Source organism: Haliotis rufescens, unplaced genomic scaffold (genome assembly GCF_023055435.1).
Source record: "Haliotis rufescens isolate VD_foot unplaced genomic scaffold, xgHalRufe1.0.p SCAF_120, whole genome shotgun sequence".
NCBI lineage: Eukaryota > Metazoa > Mollusca > Gastropoda > Lepetellida > Haliotidae > Haliotis > Haliotis rufescens.
In genome coordinates this window covers 265,355-283,982 of record NW_025963803.1, presented here as the reverse complement: position 1 = coordinate 283,982, position 18,628 = coordinate 265,355, and the positions used below count along the sequence as shown (strand labels likewise).

At 39.3% G+C, this 18,628-nt stretch overlaps 1 protein-coding gene across 1 annotated transcript; it reads right to left on the bottom strand.

Moving 5' to 3' along the window:
- Positions 1–949: 949 nt before the first annotated feature.
- On the bottom strand, positions 950–7,756 carry LOC124115426 (zinc finger protein 728-like). Its single transcript, XM_048393893.1, has 2 exons — positions 7,643–7,756; positions 950–3,381 (listed from the first exon to the last, which is right to left on the bottom strand). Exon 2 carries the CDS (start codon positions 3,114–3,116, stop codon positions 1,332–1,334), a length of 1,785 nt encoding a protein of 594 aa, XP_048249850.1. The 5' UTR covers positions 3,117–3,381; positions 7,643–7,756; the 3' UTR covers positions 950–1,331.
- Positions 7,757–18,628: the final 10,872 nt, after the last annotated feature.

Below are 18,628 nucleotides of genomic sequence, written 5' to 3'. Positions count from 1 at the left end.
TTATACAGCCAAAGGCTACATGGTGAAGTGAGATTAGGTGAAATGGGGTTTAACGTCGTGTTCAAGATGCGAGATATGTATGCACGTGTGTGGCTGCTTGAACCAGTCAGACTTTGGCCGATTGTATAGTGCTAGCCCACTGAGATATCATGCTGCAGTTTAACATAAATATCACACTCAGAAACAGTATACTGACTCGAAGCTGTCAGTCCTTGCTTTAGCCCCTTAATGCCGAGCGCCAGGCAGGGTAACAACAAGTACCAGCTCATAACGTGTTTTGGTATAAAGCGCCCGGGAATCAAACCCTGACCTCCTGCTCTTCTGGCAGACGCTCTACCACTAGACCTTGGAGGCAGTTCAAAGGCTACATGAAAGTTCAAGATAGATAGAAATAAAGATGGTTGGTGCTAATTTATTTCCAGGTGCATATAATCAGATTCAGGTTAAATATTAACTCATTACATTATTGGCAACCTCACAAAATTATTGTTAATTTAAAAAACAAATTTACAATTATAGAAATTAATTGGCAATATATTGAACGATATTGCTCATCGAACAGTACTGCTAATGCCATATTGATATTGACTGTAAAGCAAACCAAGCCATCGATACTGAACACAAAATGTCTGGGGATTTTTTTATGAAATTGGGAGGTCAGTCTTCACTACCAAAAAATACCGCCAAAAATAGCCATGATATCTATCTTGTTTTGTTCAGTATATACCGTATTCGACATAATAAGTGCCCAGGGCACTCTCAAAATTAGAAATAGGGGTCTCTTATTAGAATATTATTTTGGTGAAAAACAACAGAGTTGAAAGATCGTAAATTTTGTGGTTTATGCTGACAGCTTGAAATGTTTATATACGACGGATATATTTTTTCCAGAATTTAATTTCCCATAATTAAGAATGCATATAACATACGTATTATACATGAATAAATAAGTCCTGTGTACATTGATCAATCGGAAGGGGTGCTAATTGGGATTGTTCACTAGCCAATATATTAGAAAATATCGCAGTGGGTGCTTATTACATCGAATACGGTAATCAGGTTCACTCATTTTCCTATTGTTTATCAGCAAACAAGCGACTAACAGGATCAGGTGGTCAGGCTCGCTGACTTGGTTGATACATGTCATCAATCCCAATTGCGTGGATCGATGCTCATGATGTCGATCACTGGATTGTCTGGTCCAGACTCGATTATTTTACAGACCGCCGTCATATAGCTGGAATATTGCTGAGTGCGGCGTTAAACAACAAACAAACAAACAACAAAGAAACATTATCAGCAAACTGACTTCATCAACACATATTCCTGGCTCAGGAGGAACTGCCATGTTCCTCCATGTGAGTCAGGAGTTCTGTCACCTCAGCGAAGCTCATCTCACACACCCCGCAAGTATACTCCTCCTTGGTGTGAACCCTCCGGTGGTTGTTCAAGCTCCGGCTGTTGGAGAACTCCATCCCACAAACCTCACAGTTGGCTTTCCCTCCTCCAGTATGGAAAGACTTGTGGCCATGGAAGGCCATGAGCGACTTAAAAATCCTGTCGCAGGGCTTACAGTAGTACTTCCTGCCATCGCTGTGTTGAACAAGTTTGTGTCGCTCAAGGTAGGACAGATATGTAAACACTCTGTCACAAATGTCGCACCTCCATAACTTCTCCGTTGCGGAACTGGTCATGTTTGGTCGATCTGATGACCCGGACATCGGACCATGCGACAACCCGTCGTCGGTATTTTCTTCAGATCCCGTCATCCCATCATCCGTATTATCCCATGATGTCTGTCGCTGATCAGCCGAGCCCTTCATGTCCCCAGCAGGGCTGCAGGACAACTGAGAGTCGGACACAGACATCAACGATTCCTCTCCAGGGTCAGATGATGCCAGGGTGTCCTTTGAACTCTCCATCACGAAGACCGCAGAACTGTTCCCAGGACTACCTGCTGCTGCATCACCAGGATTACACAACCCTGACACGGACTCATCCTGACTCGCCTTACTCTCCTTCTCGTGAGTGAAGATATGGCTCCTGAGCATCTTGGATGTCCTGAAAGACTTGGAGCAAACTTCGCAGCTGAACGGCTTCTCTCCAGTATGTAGTCGCTCGTGTTCTTTCAGCCTAGTCGGGGTCCGAAACATCTTGTCACAATGCTTACAGGCATAAGGACTCTCCCCGGTATGTTTGAGTTTATGAAACTTCAGACTACCTGACTGTGAGAAAGCATGGCCACAAACATCGCACCTGTACGGCTTGTCGCCATTGTGAACACGCATATGAATCCTCAGTTTGCCGGGCTCTAGAAACAACTTCCCACACACATCACACTCCTGGGTCTTCAGGCCCTTGTGCTGCCTCATGTGTATGTCATACTGAGTCGTGAAAGGAAACGTCATGCCACAAAGGGTACACATGTTTTTTACTCTTGTATGGACCTTTTTATGTTTGTTCAAATTCGAAGCTGACGACAGAACCTTTTGGCAAACATCACATTCATGTTGTTTTTTCTGTTCCAAACTTTTTTCACTTGACATATTCGAATATAAAGACTCGACACCATAAGCTTTTATAGCTGAAAGTCTCTCAGTTTCGGATAAGTGTTCTGTCGCTTCTGAGGGAGAGCTAAGCCCGTTCTCACGTCTTGCTCTCGGTTTGGCAATGTGGCTCTGCATATGTTGCTGCAGTTTCGATGGACTTGTGAACAATTGCTCGCAGATTTCACAAGTCACGAGACCTTCTCTTGTGTGCATCTTTTTATGGATGGACAAAGATGACGGGTGCCGAAATGTTTTATGGCATATGTCACACTCATATGGCTTGAGATCAGTATGACTGACCATATGAACACGAAGGAGATACGGCTTGTAGAAGATCTTCTGGCAGACAGTACACACATGACACTTGGTACCCGTGTCATCAATGATCTCGGTCTCAACCTCACCACCGCCACCACCAGACGACGATGCTGTGTCCTCAGGTTCACTATCATTGATCATCTGTGAAATGATATTGGACACGTGGGAGCTAGAATAATTTGCATGGGCAACATCAGATTCACTGACGTTGATATTCTGGTCCATTTCACCTGTATCTGGATGTTCCATTGTTACTATGGAAACTGAACTATTGACAAAAAGTGCAAAACCTGATTCGACCAAACCTTCCACTGAGGTATGGTTAAGGTTCAGGCTGCTTCCAGCATATGAATATCAACTGGATCGAGGTCTCATGGATATGGCGCCACGTAACTTGACGGCGCCAAGAATTTCACTGGCTGCTCATGTAAATCACAGGTAATGGAACAGGTGCTCTTCACAATGCCAAATTCATCTTCCATTACCACATCACTGCCGAACGCATGACCTCAACCTGTTAAAGAGAATACAGAAATATATAATACTGTTGGATAAATTGAGATATTAGCTAAGTGTTTCTGTTCGTAAATATCATGTATTGGGAATAAAGATGGTCATCTTCCCGAGGCAAGCGTGTCCAGTAGCTTATATCATGTATATCAGAGCCAACTTTGTACCCTTGCTACATCAAGGCCACTTTCCTCGGTTCGACCCTGGCGCCACCTCGCATAGATCACGAGTTGTGCCCCTTGTAATGTAAACGCGATATCCAATCAGATCGCAGTTCTCATCTTGTATAGCTTCACAAAGATAGTGACTACCATAGGCGACGATCTAGTTGATCTCAGAAAAAAATTGCGATTTCATCCGACATAAAAATATAGGCAATCGTTGTTGGGTTTAAAAGATGAAAAAGACGTGCCAACAAAGACAGGCCGCGGTAAATCACTTGTATATGAAGGTGTTCCAGTCGTGGATGCTGATGTTGTAAAACGTTCTCTGATTGGACTATCAATATGTGCGATAGTCCAATCATATTTAGCACAGGAAAGTGGGCTTGATGTGGCAAGGGTGGAAACAAGACTTTGATAAAAAGGCTAGTGGATGCTCTTGCCTCGGGATGGTAGTGGAGGCGATGATGCCAGCCTTTAGCTTTTGCCCAGGAGTGTGATAAATTTGTTACCACATGTCATTCGTAAAATAATCAATGTTCAAGACATAATATGACCCAATAAAGAAACTAATGATGAATACAATGTCAGAGTGAACTGACCCATGTATTACACTGTTTGTTTGTTTGTTGTTTACGCAGCACTCAGGAATAGTCCAGCAATATGATTTGTTTGTCTTCAGCAACCCATGCTTGCCATTAAAGGCAACTATGCTTGTCATAAGAGGCAACTAACAGGATCGGGTTGTCAGGCTCGCTGACTTGGTAGATGTATGTCATTGTATCCTAATTGGATGGATGCTCATGATGTCAATCACTGGATTGTCTGGTCAAGACAGCAAATTCCAGCTATATGACGGCAGTCTGGACCAGACAATCCAGTGATAAACATCATGATCATCGATCCACGTAATTGGGATTCGATGACATGCATCAAACCAGACAGCTAGCCTGACTACCCAGTCCCGTTAGTCGTCTCTTACGATATCCTGTTTATCTGATTGTGATACCAAGTTTATCAGATTGTTTTACTGCATCATTTTTTAACGTCTTTTACTTTTAGTATGGCGAGGCCAGGGAGCGAACCCCAGACTTTCAACTCTCCGGATAGACACTCTACCGCTAGGCCACAGGGGAGGTTCATACATACGGAATAAGTCAAAATATTCGCTTGCTGGACTGCTGTTGATGTCCTTTCGAAAGGAGCAATTTCACCCTTTGGGACAAAGAGATTGGCCATCTGGTGTGACAGCCAACAAGTCTTCACATTATTCCAGTTTACGACAGCCTCCGTGGTCTAGTGGTAGAGCGTCCGCCCGGAGAGCGGAAGGTCCGGGGTTCAATCCCCGACCGCGTCATACCAAAAGACGTTAAAAGATGGTACTTGTTGTTACCCTGTCTGGCGCTCGGCATTAAGGGGCTAAAACAAGGACTGGTCAGCTCGGAGTCTGTATACTGTGTCTGAGGGGGGTATTCATGTTAAACTGTGGCATGGTATCTCAGTGAGCTAGCACTATAAATCGGCATCAGTCTGGACTAGTACAAGCACACACACACACACACACACACACACACACGTACATGCACGTCGCTATATAAGTGCAATAATCTTGGACGCGACGTTAAACCCCATTTCACCTCACCTCACCTATTCCAGGTTACACTGATTTCTAAGCAGGATTTCTAAACACTGGCCTTGACTTTCAAGATCAACCAAACAAATACCGGAATATCAATAGATGGAACAGGTGTTGTTGATGGATAAAATATTCAACATTTTGTAATCAGATCATTGTTTACCGACTTTGATCGCATGAACCTGTGCTACAGTCACGTCATAATGCAGATCTCACACGAGCTATCGTGCATAATAAACTTGATAATTGTCAGTGATTTTGTTAGTGAGGTGAGCTGAGGTGAAATGGGGTTTAACGTCGCGTCCAAGATTATTGCACTTATATAGCGACGTGCATGTACGTGTGTGTGTGTGTGTGGCTGCTAGTACCAGTCCGGACTGATGCTGATTTATAGTGCTAGCCAACTGAGATACCATGCCGCAGTCTAAAATGAATACCCCACTCAGACACAGTATACGGACTCCGAGCCGACCAGTCCTTGTTTTAGCCCCTTAATGCTGAGCGCCAGACAGGGTAAGAACAAGTACAATCTTTTAACGTCTTTTGGTATGACACGGCCGGGGATCGAACCCCGGACCTTCAGCTCTCCGGGCGGACGTTCTACCACTAGACCACGGAGGTGGTCTGATTTTGCTAGTGACAAGTGAGCATGGGTTTCAATGGGCTTTATCAGTTTTTGTGAGTGCATTCTTCTCTACCATTACCAAATTTGAAAAAAATAATTTTTTAGGACGTCAGCCAATGTTCAAGAAAATGATTCAAACTAAACCTCAGCAATATTACAGTGATATGAAGCAAAAAGAATACTGACCTAACAATCCAATGATTGATATTGGGGGCACCGATCCATGGCGTTAGAGTACAAAAATGCACAATGATTGTGTAGCGGCCATAAAATTTCCGAGCCCTGTGATGGGATTCGAACCACAGACCTTCTGATCCGAGGTCGGACGCCTTGACCACATGACCAAAGAGGTTAACCCCGTCAGCAAGCTGACAAGGTAAGGATGTCATCTGTGGGACGACTCCACACCCTGCTACATACTCCCCCGTCGACAGGAGGCACGCCCCGGGCCGCTTAGTAGGGTACTGAGGCATATTTTGCTCAAATTTAATATGAACGTGCTCAGCCCCATGTTGGGCGCCAACGCAGCGGCCAAAAAATGTCCGAGTCCCATGATGGGATTCGAACCATGGACCTTCTGATCCGAGGTCGGACGCCTTGTCAACATGACCAAAGAGGTTAACCCCGTCAGCAAGCTGACAAGGTAAGGATGTCATCTGTGGGACGACTCCACACCCTGCTACAATTGAATCAATCAAATCACCGAGCCTGACAACCCAATCCACTGGCTGACTCTAACAACCGCCATAGTTGTTGGAGACCTATTCTAACCCGGAATCCTGCTTCCAGATATCAATACAATCTGAGTTTGTGAGTGAACAGTATTCCTGTTATATCACTGCATGTCAGTTTGAAGTGGGAGGAAAAACTGAAGTGATGCAGGTCTCATGGCAAACCGGATTTCAAACCCAGGATCAAAGGTTTCTGGCATACCCAGGGGACGTAACTCTTACTGGGAATAGCAGCACCTTTGACAACAAGGCCACACGTGCCCCAACAATACTATATTTTATTGGTAATATTAGACACAGAGAGACATATAAATTTAAGAATATATGCTCCTAGTGTAGCGGCCATAAAATTTCCGCGTCCCTCGATGGGATTCGAACCACGGACCTTCTCATCCGGGGTCGGACGCCTTGTCCACATGACCAAAGAGGTTAACCCCGTCAGCAGGCTGACAAGGTAAGGATGTCATCTGTGAGATGACTCCACGCCCTGCTACACTAGCAACATGTGCTTGTCTTAAGAGGCTACTAAATGGATTGGGTGGTCAGGCATGGTGACTTGTTTGTTTGTCCTCATATCCCACATTGCGTGTATCAAGTGTCATGATGGCAATCACTGGATCGTCTGGTTGAGACTAAATTATTTACAGGCCACCGTCGTATACCGTAATATTGCTGAGTGCCGCGTTAACAACAAACAAACATTCGTGCATTGAAATTAGACTGTATTTTGCCAAGCTAGACCGATAACCTAAATGTTGCTGTGGGCCATGGGCGAGAGACACAGGCCCGCAATATATAATATGCTCGGTATGATTAGGTGAACTAAAAATATGAATCTTGAAGCCTGAAAAATACGTATTCCGTATCCATGATAACTATCCGGGGGGGTATGTGGAGGGTGGGGACAACCACCCGGTTTCATAATGAACAGCGTTACTATACGTGGCTTGCGCTATAATGAGGCACATCTGCAGTTCACGTCAAAAACTGAATATCTTCAATTTAATGCCATGGATGTGTAACGACTTGAAGTAATGCGTGCCTTATCCATAATGGTGCATTTTTCGAGTGTGTAGTGCAATTAATTTTTAAAATATACGGCAAATACTCACTATTGTATTGGCATTTTCCACATTTTGACGACCTGAGAAGCCATTTTGTTGCAGACGTGTTGCGGCGCACTGTTACATCGAGAAACAGAAACGTGTTCCAAAACGTGATATGAAATCCGAGCTTGTAGTCAGGTACGTGTAGGTGTTGTCAACTCGAACACATTGAAATTCCGTGAACTCAGAATATATGGTCTTACGGGTTCACAAATATTGTCTGAACTTTCAAAAACAAATCAACAATAAAAAAGTGTACCCGAACACACGCTATAACTGCGAGGGTTCCAAACACGCCTCTCTCGGCTTCCGACATACCATGCCGCGGCAATATTGAACTCTTTCAGTCGTATCGTGAGCACAGCTGGTGCAGTTGTAAAATAGGACAGTGATTTACAGACAGAATGCATGACCACGTGTTCACATAAGCTCAGGGGTGAAAATGCCTCCAACTTGTTGCCATGGAAACATAAAAAATAAAAAATTATAAAATTCCTATATCAAAAGGCACCAGTTCAGTATGTGCCTGGTAGACATGCAAAGCTTTGTAAGAAAGTATTTCACACTTTTTGAGTTACGCTCCGGAAATGAACATCACCCTTATAGAACCTAAGCCTAACTTAATGCCATGGAAACGTAAAAAAATATATATTGCTACAATTCCTAAACAGGAAAAGGTACCAGTTCAGCATGAGCCTGATAGACATGCAAAGTTTCATAGAGAAATATTTAACGGGTTCTGAGTTATGCCCCGGAAACGATTTCGGGACGCACGCATACACGGAACCCATTCCAATATCATCCGCCAACTTCGTTGGGGCGGGGGATAACAATATCTGCATGTCTCCATGTGCAGATTCACTTCACTCTATCACAAAATTGTAGCTATTTTACTTTTTATAAAAGATTAATTATAAAACAATATTAATAACGTTAATGCTGTATATATATATATATGTCAATATCTCACGTGTAAAATGTAGAACGCCTTGACAGAGTACTGATATCTGGAACACATACAGTGGACATCTGAGATTGAAATTATGCACTCGAAGTTGTTTTGTTTGCCTGTTTGTTTAAAGGGAACATTGACTTGATCAACGCAACACATACGCAGGCGCTAGGAAAGGAACCATATATTATCCAACAATTTCCACGTGGGAGTGAGTTATGTTCAACGCCGCTTTTAACAGTATTCTTGTTATATCAGGACGTGTCTGTTTTATTTTGGAGGAAAGCCCGAAATGATGTAGACTCTTAGACGTTTACCACTTCGCTGAAACCCACGGGAACGGGTATGGTGCTGACAAACCTAGACACATAATTCGGGTGAACAGGGATTCGAACCCACAATTTTTTTTCTGGCGTGCCCAAGGGACACAACTCTGCCCAGTAGGGCTGTTACGATTCACTGGCCTTTTCGGTGAATCGAACCGTAACCATTCATGAATTGAATTCGTTATTCATGGCCACTAGAATCGAATATTTATGAATATGCTATCATATATATTTACATACCCTGTACCTAAAAATATCCATAACAACATATTATATGCATAGATTTCTTTCAGTGACAACACTCTAATAATATTTAATTTGATAGTATTGTTTTCACTGCTCATTGTCGCATTGAGCAGTTACTAGTACCTGGATAAGTGCAGTATATAAATGTATAATATATTAATAATTAACAAACAATGTCAAATAAATTATGATGTTATAGCTTCACTGAATATAATAAATACTACATAAACTGCTGACTTGTGATTGTAACTGTGAATTAATATTCGTATTCGTTACCCTATATTCGTGATATGAATCGTATTCGCCTCATAGTGTATTCGTTGCAGCCATACTGCCCAGCGAATGGCGGCGCCATGGACAGACAACTGAGCCATCGTTCCCCCTTCCATGTGGGAACAAAATATAAATAAAATAATCTACAAACATTACAAAAAACACCAAAAACATAACTGGTTGAGCAATTTCTTAAAAGCGACAAACGCCATAACCCATTATAATAAAAACATATCTGTCCATTGTTCAATTCCGACTGCTTTGTAGACGTGGATTGCCTGCTTTCATCATTCCGATTCGATGATGAACGGTGCTAGCGATGGGTTTTTGTTGTTTTGTAAAACCATTGCCATTTCTGGAGTAGTTGAAGTCGTAATTTCTAGAAAATTGTCTATTTCTTCCAGATTAAAATCCTCCAGAAAATCTAAGTCATCAAATTCAGGACCAAGCATGTCAGTTTCTCTTGCTTGAAACCCCAAAACAGACTTGGAATCGCCCATATCAAAACTCCCGTAGATGAAGTCGGCCATATTGTTGCTTTGTAATCAAGAAGACGCAGACGGTTGTTTCTGGACTGCGCGTGATAAATAAGGTAACTGCGGGAACCGGACTAGACATAAATGCCCGTAAAACTCTTTATTTCGTTAGTAAACGCTTTATTAACTTTGAATCATGTGATTTGTGTTTTGGTGTGTGGTATGTTCGATACCCAATAATAGCAATAAATGTTACTAGGACTGATAAATTCATGATGATACAGGTATGTCTCGGGACAGCCACAAGATCTTTAGGTTGCGACCCGTGAAGATTCCGGGGTAGAATATGTCTTCAGCAACCCATACTTGCCATCAAAGGCGACTATGCTTGTCGTAAAAGGCGACTAACGGGATCGGGTGGTCAGGCTCGCTGACTTGGTTGATACATGTCATCATATCCCAATTGCGTGGATCGATGCTCATGATATCAATCACTGGATTGTCTGGTCCAGACTCGATTATTTACAGACCGCCGTCATATAACTGGAATATTGCAGAGTGCGGCGTTAAACAACAAACGAAACCACAAGACATTAAAATGTATTATTCACGAAACTGTCTGCACTGAGAGCAAATTTCTCAAACTTAACCTGTTCTGGAAACAAGAGATATTCATGAGTTGCCATTAAAGTTGCATTTAATGAGGAAGTGCAGTGATTTAATCATAACCCATGATAATTATGCACTTCTTCCCATAACAACATCATAGTTATGAGGATGACATTTGACAAAACAATCGGTAAATGTTGATCAAACTGCTGATTGTGTCTGAGAGCAGTTAGTGTGCCGATTTTTCTGATTAATTATAAGGAAGTGCATACTCCCAAATTTGTAGAACATTCTATAATATGCACCATCGATCAAAAACCATTTATAAAATTTAAAAAAAACAAATCTGGTATCAGAGTAGCCTGGGATATTCTCCAAGAGACGAATAATGTTTCACATGCGCGAGTGTTTTGAATGTATTGAAACATTGCAATTATTACAATTAAAGCAGCTAAACTGTTCATTTGCACGAAGGGGATCATTTTCACTCTGAAGGTCAAGGTCGTAAGTACAGAAGCGATTAATGTTGCTGTTGTTATGTAACAATGTTTCGTTGGTTGGTTGGTTGGTTTGTTGTTTAACGCCGCACTCAGCAATATTCCAGCTATATGACGGCGGTCTGTAAATAATCGACTCTGGACCAGACAATCAAGTGATTAATATCATGAGCATTGATCCACGCAATTGGGATCGATGACATGCATCAACCAAGTCAGCGAGCCTGACCACCCGATCCCGTTAGTCGCCTTTTACGACAAGCATAGTCACCTTTTACTGCAAGCATGGGTTGCTGAAGATCTATTCTATCCCGGATCTTCACGGGTCATGTAACAATGATGTTTTGTTTGTCATTGATACCTGCAATATTTCAAGAAACTGTCCACATTCCATACTAAATAGGACGCCTCTTCACTGTATCCCATAAACAATGTTATAAAGTGGTTCTATTAAATGAAGAATGGTTCCAAGTTTAAGGGCAGTCGACTTCAATTGATATTCGCATTTGTGTTAGTTATAAGAAACTGTGTGTATTACATGCATTAGACGTTCATGGATATATGTATACTATATAAGTGTGTACCAGTGTGAACCAGACGGGTCTCCATCGCCGCTTAGGTCTTACTCTGGCCCAGCCGTCTTAAGCACCGCAATTCGCTGTGATGGGTGGGTGGGTGAGTTGTGTCTTCAGCAACCAATGCTTGCCGTAAAAGGCGACTAAGCTTGCTGTAAGGGGCGACTAACGGGATCGGATGGTCAGGCTCTCTGACCTGGTTGATGCATGTTATCAATCCCATTTGCGTGGATCGATGCTCATGATATCAATCACTGGATTGTCTGGTCCAGACTCGATTTTACAGACCGCCGTCATATAGCTGGAATATTGCTGAGTGCGGCGTTAAACAACCAACCAACCAACCAACCTTTGGGCAGGCTAGAAACCTATGATTGTGGTTTCGATTCCTGGTTCACCCACATTATGTTTCTGGGTTGGTCCGCACCATACCCCTGCTCATGTGAGTGGTAAACATCTGATACTTGCAGGAGCGGTCGGGTAGCCTAGTGGTTAAAGCGTTCGCTCGTCACGCCGTAGCCCCGGGTTCGATTCCCGACATGGGTACAATGTTTGAAGCCCATTTCTGGTGTCCCCCGCCGTGATATTGCTGGAATATTGCTAAAAGCGGCGTCAAACCATACTCACTCACTCACTGTTACTTTCATCACTTCGTGCTTTCCTTCACATTAAGAAGGGGAGGTCGGGTAGCCTAGCGGTTAAAACGTTCGCTCGTCACGCCGAAGAAAAGAATACATGCACCGTGGTTGATAAAAGAATACAAATAAGGGATAGATATAATTACTTAGGGAATAGCATTTGAAGCGAATTGTAAACTTAAAAAAATAGTGCTAAATCTCTCCTGAAAAAGGGTCTAAGGCCGACCACGAGCTTCAGTCTACCATTTTCAACACATATATACCTATAGCTCTTGCTTGAAAATTATTCAAAACATTAATCGTGCCAGTAGTCCTATATAATGTGAAATCTGGGGTATAGAATCAATCCTCATGAACAACTCTGATTCGATCAACCATACGTAAGTGCGGCTCAGATTTTGTAAATGCATGTAGGGGTCACCAAAACAACACACTACTGGGCAAGCCGAGCAGAACTAGGACTTTATCTTTTTATCTGCACAATACAAATAAAATAATGAATTTCTCTCACCATGTTAATCCTAAACCCATAATACTTCAGAACGTTTTTGGAAGATATACAAAACCACCCACCCCACTACATCAGAGACTATGCTTTACATGTTCAACCATTGATGATGTACCAAACACACTCAAAAGAAGAAATATATTTTCCACACAAAATGTAAATGTCAACAATAATGAAAACAAATTATTTCGCTACATCCTCTCAAATGATGAAGCTACTTCGCTTTTTCCAATTTCGATAAACATTCTGGGTTTGGTCAAAGTCCGGAAAGTTTATAATTTCAAACCTCCCGGTCACGTTTCCGGTTTCCATTGAAATATAAACCGGTAATATTTAACTCCTACATTAAACTGATATGTATGTGATGTATAAATGAAATACATTTTCAGTCAGCATAACATTCACTTCACTCCTATCAGCGTCCGCCCGGGGAGCGAAAGGTCCGGGATTAGATCCCGGCCGCGTCATACCAAAAGACGTTAAAAGATTGTACTTGTTGTTACCCTGTCTGGTGCTCGGCGTTAAGGAGCTAAACAAGGACTAGTCGGGTCGGAGTCAGTATACTGTGTCTGAGTTGGGTATCCATGTTAAACTGCAGCATGGTATCTCAGTGAGCAATAATCTTGGACGCGAGGTTAAACCCCATTTCATCTCACCTTAACCTATTTACAGTTAACATATGGAGGATTGTACACTTTGCAATTGACAGAAATGCCTAAACGAGATCAATTAATTAAAGAAATACAATGTATAACCAATCTATTAACAGTTAACATATGGAGGAATGTACACTTTGCAATCGACAGAAATGCCTAACCGAGATCAATTCACTGAAGAAATATAATTCATAACCCATCTATTTACAGTTAACATATGGAGGATTGTACACTTTGCAATTGACAGAAATGCCCAGGCGAGATCAATTCAATGAAGAAATATAATGCATAACCAATCTATATACAGTTAACATATGGAGGATTGTACTCTTCGCAATTGACAGAAATGCCTAAGCGAGTTCAATTCACTGAAGAAATATAATGCATAACCAATCTATTTAAGTTAACATATGGATGATTATACACTTCGCAATTGACAGAAATGACTAACCGAGATCAATTCACTTAATAAATATAATGCATAACAAATCTATTTAAGTTAACATATGGAGGATTGTACACTTCGCAATTGACAGAAATGACTAACCGAGATCAATTCACTAAATAAATATATGCATAACCAATCTATTTACAGTTAACATATGGAGGATTGTACACTTCACAATTGACAGAAATAATTAAAGGAATATAATGCATAACTAATCTTTTTACAGTTAACATATGGAGGATTGTACACTTCACAACTGACATAAATGACTAACCGAGATCAATTCACTAAATAAATATAATGCATAACAAATCTATTTAAGTTAACATATGGAGGATTGTACACTTCGCAATTGACAGAAATGTCTTAGCGAGATCAATTAATTAAAGAAATCTAATACATAACAAATCTATTTAAGTTAACATAAGGAGGATTGTACACTTCGCAAATGACAGAAATGCCTTAGCGAGATCAAATCACTGAAGAAATATAATGCATAACCAATCTATTTAAGTTAACAAATGGAGGATTGTACACTTCGCAAATGACAGAAACGCCTAACCGAGATCAATTCACTGAAGAAATATAATGCTTAACCAATCTATTTAAGTTAACATATGGATGATTGTACACTTCGCAATTGACAGAAATGACTAACTGAGATCAATTCACTAAATAAATATAATGCATAACCAATCTATTTACAGTTAACATAAGGAGGATTGTACACTTCGCAAATGACAGAAATGCCTTAGCGAGATCAAATCACTAAAGAAATATAATGCATAACCAATCTATTTAAGCTAACAAATGGAGGATTGTACACTTCGCAATTGACAGAAATGCCTTAGCAAGATCAATTAATTAAAGAAATATAATGCATATCTAATCTATTTAAGTTAACACATGGAGGACTGTACACTTCGCAATTGACAGAAATGCCTAAACGAGAGCAATTCATTGAAGAAATATAATGCATAACCAATCTATTTAAGTTAACATATGGAGGATTGTACACTTCGCAATTGACAGAAATGTCTTAGCGAGATCAATTAATTAAAGAAATCTAATACATAACAAATCTATTTAAGTTAACATAAGGAGGATTGTACACTTCGCAAATGACAGAAATGCCTTAGCGAGATCAAATCACTGAAGAAATATAATGCATAACCAATCTATTTAAGTTAACAAATGGAGGATTGTACACTTCGCAATTGACAGAAATGCCTAACCGAGATCAATTCACTGAAGAAATATAATGCTTAACCAATCTATTTAAGTTAACATATGGATGATTGTACACTTCGCAATTGACAGAAATGACTAACCGACATCAATTCACTAAATCAATATAATGCATAACCAATCTATTTAAGGTAACATATGGAGGATTGTACACTTCGCAATTGACAGAAATGCCTTAGCGAGATCAATTAATTAAAGAAATCTAATACATAACAAATCTATTTAAGTTAACATAAGGAGGATTGTACACTTCGCAAATGACAGAAATGCCTTAGCGAGATCAAATCACTGAAGAAATATAATGCATAACCAATCTATTTAAGTTAACAAATGGAGGATTGTACACTTCGCAATTGACAGAAACGCCTAACCGAAATCAATTCACTGAAGAAATATAATGCTTAACCAATCTATTTAAGTTAACATATGGATGATTGTACACTTCGCAATTGACAGAAATGACTAACCGAGATCAATTCACTAAATAAATATAATGCATAACCAATCTATTTAAGTTAACATATGGAGGATTGTACACTTCACAATTGACATAAATGCCTAACCGAGATCAATTCACTAAATAAATATATGCATAACCAATCTATTTACAGTTAACATATGGAGGATTGTACTCTTCACAATTGACAGAAATGCATTAGCGAGATCAATTAATTAAAGAAATATAATGCATAACTAATCTTTTTACAGTTAACATATGGAGGATTGTACACTTCACAACTGACATAAATGACTAACCGAGATCAATTCACTAAATAAATATAATAAATAACCAATCTATTTAAGTTAACATATGGAGGATTGTACACTTCGCAATTGACAGAAATGTCTTAGCGAGATCAATTAATTAAAGAAATCTAATACATAACAAATCTATTTAAGTTAACATAAGGAGGATTGTACACTTCGCAAATGACAGAAATGCCTTAGCGAGATCAAATCACTGAAGAAATATAATGCATAACCAATCTATTTAAGTTAACAAATGGAGGATTGTACACTTCGCAATTGACAGAAATGACTAACCGACATCAATTCACTAAATAAATATAATGCATAACCAATCTATTTAAGGTAACATATGGAGGATTGTACACTTCGCAATTGACAGAAATGTCTTAGCGAGATCAATTAATTAAAGAAATCTAATACATAACAAATCTATTTAAGTTAACATAAGGAGGATTGTACACTTCGCAAATGACAGAAATGCCTTAGCGAGATCAAATCACTGAAGAAATATAATGCATAACCAATCTATTTAAGTTAACAAATGGAGGATTGTACACTTCGCAATTGACAGAAACGCCTAACCGAAATCAATTCACTGAAGAAATATAATGCTTAACCAATCTATTTAAGTTAACATATGGATGATTGTACACTTCGCAATTGACAGAAATGACTAACCGAGATCAATTCACTAAATAAATATAATGCATAACCAATCTATTTAAGTTAACATATGGAGGATTGTACACTTCACAATTGACATAAATGCCTAACCGAGATCAATTCACTGAAGAAATATATGCATAACCAATCTATTTACAGTTAACATATGGAGGATTGTACACTTCACAATTGACAGAAATGCATTAGCGAGATCAATTAATTAAAGAAATATAATGCATAACTAATCTTTTTACAGTTAACATATGGAGGATTGTACACTTCACAACTGACATAAATGACTAACCGAGATCAATTCACTAAATAAATATAATACATAACCAATCTATTTAAGTTAACATATGGAGGATTGTACACTTCGCAATTGACAGAAATGTCTTAGCGAGATCAATTAATTAAAGAAATCTAATACATAACAAATCTATTTAAGTTAACATAAGGAGGATTGTACACTTCGCAAATGACAGAAATGCCTTAGCGAGATCAAATCACTGAAGAAATATAATGCATAACCAATCTATTTAAGTTAACAAATGGAGGATTGTACACTTCGCAATTGACAGAAACGCCTAACCGAGATCAAATCACTAAAGAAATATAATGCATAACCAATCTATTTAAGCTAACAAATGGAGGATTGTACACTTCGCAATTGACAGAAATGCCTTAGCAAGATCAATTAATTAAAGAAATATAATGCATAACCAATCTATTTAAGTAAACACATGGATGACTGTACACTTCGCAATTGACAGAAATGCCTAAACGAGATCAATTCACTAAAGAATTATAATACATAACAAATCTATTTAAGTTAACATATGGATGATTGTACACTTCGCAATTGACAGAAATGCCTTAGCAAGATCAATTAATTAAAGAAATATAATGCATAACTAATCTATTTAAGTAAACACATGGATGACTGTACACTTCGCAATTGACAGAAATGCCTAAACGAGATCAATTCACTAAAGAATTATAATACATAACAAATCTATTTAAGTTAACATAAGGAGGATTGTACACTTCGCAATTGACAGAAATGTCTTAGCGAGATCAATTAATTAAAGAAATCTAATACATAACAAATCTATTTAAGTTAACATAAGGAGGATTGTACACTTCGCAAATGACAGAAATGCCTTAGCGAGATCAAATCACTGAAGAAATATAATGCATAACCAATCTATTTAAGTTAACAAATGGAGGATTGTACACTTCGCAATTGACAGAAATGCCTAACCGAGATCAATTCACTGAAGAAATATAATGCTTAACCAATCTATTTAAGTTAACATATGGATGATTGTACACTTCGCAATTGACAGAAATGACTAACCGACATCAATTCACTAAATAAATATAATGCATAACCAATCTATTTAAGGTAACATATGGAGGATTGTACACTTCGCAAATGACAGAAATGCCTTAGCAAGATCAATTGTATTAAAGAAATATAATGCATAACCAATCTATTTAAGTAAACACATGGATGACTGTACACTTCGCAATTAACAGCTATGCCTAAACGAGATCAATTCACTAAAGAATTATAATGCATAACCAATATATTTAAGTTAACATATGGATGATTGTACACTTCGCAATTGACAGAAATGACTAACCGACATCAATTCACTAAATAAATATAATGCATAACCAATCTATTTAAGTTAACATATGGAGGATTGTACACTTCACAATTGACATAAATGCCTAACCGAGATCAATTCATTAAATAAATATAATGCATAACCAATCTATTTACAGTTAACATATGGAGGATTGTACACTTCACAATTGACAGAAATGCCTAACCGAGATCAATTAATTAAAGAAATATAATGCATAACTAATCTATTTACAGTAAACATATGGAGGATTGTACACTTCACAATTGACAGAAATGTCTAAGCGAGATCAACTCACTGAAGAAATATGATGTATAACCAATCTTTTTACAGTTAACATATGGAGGATTGTACACATCTGATGTTTCATCTGCTTGTCATAAGTCATGTATGGGGCAGAGCACCTGTTGCCATGCAACCAGACACACAGGAACTGGCACCCTGTGGACCAAGACTGTGCGTTCAACTCTGC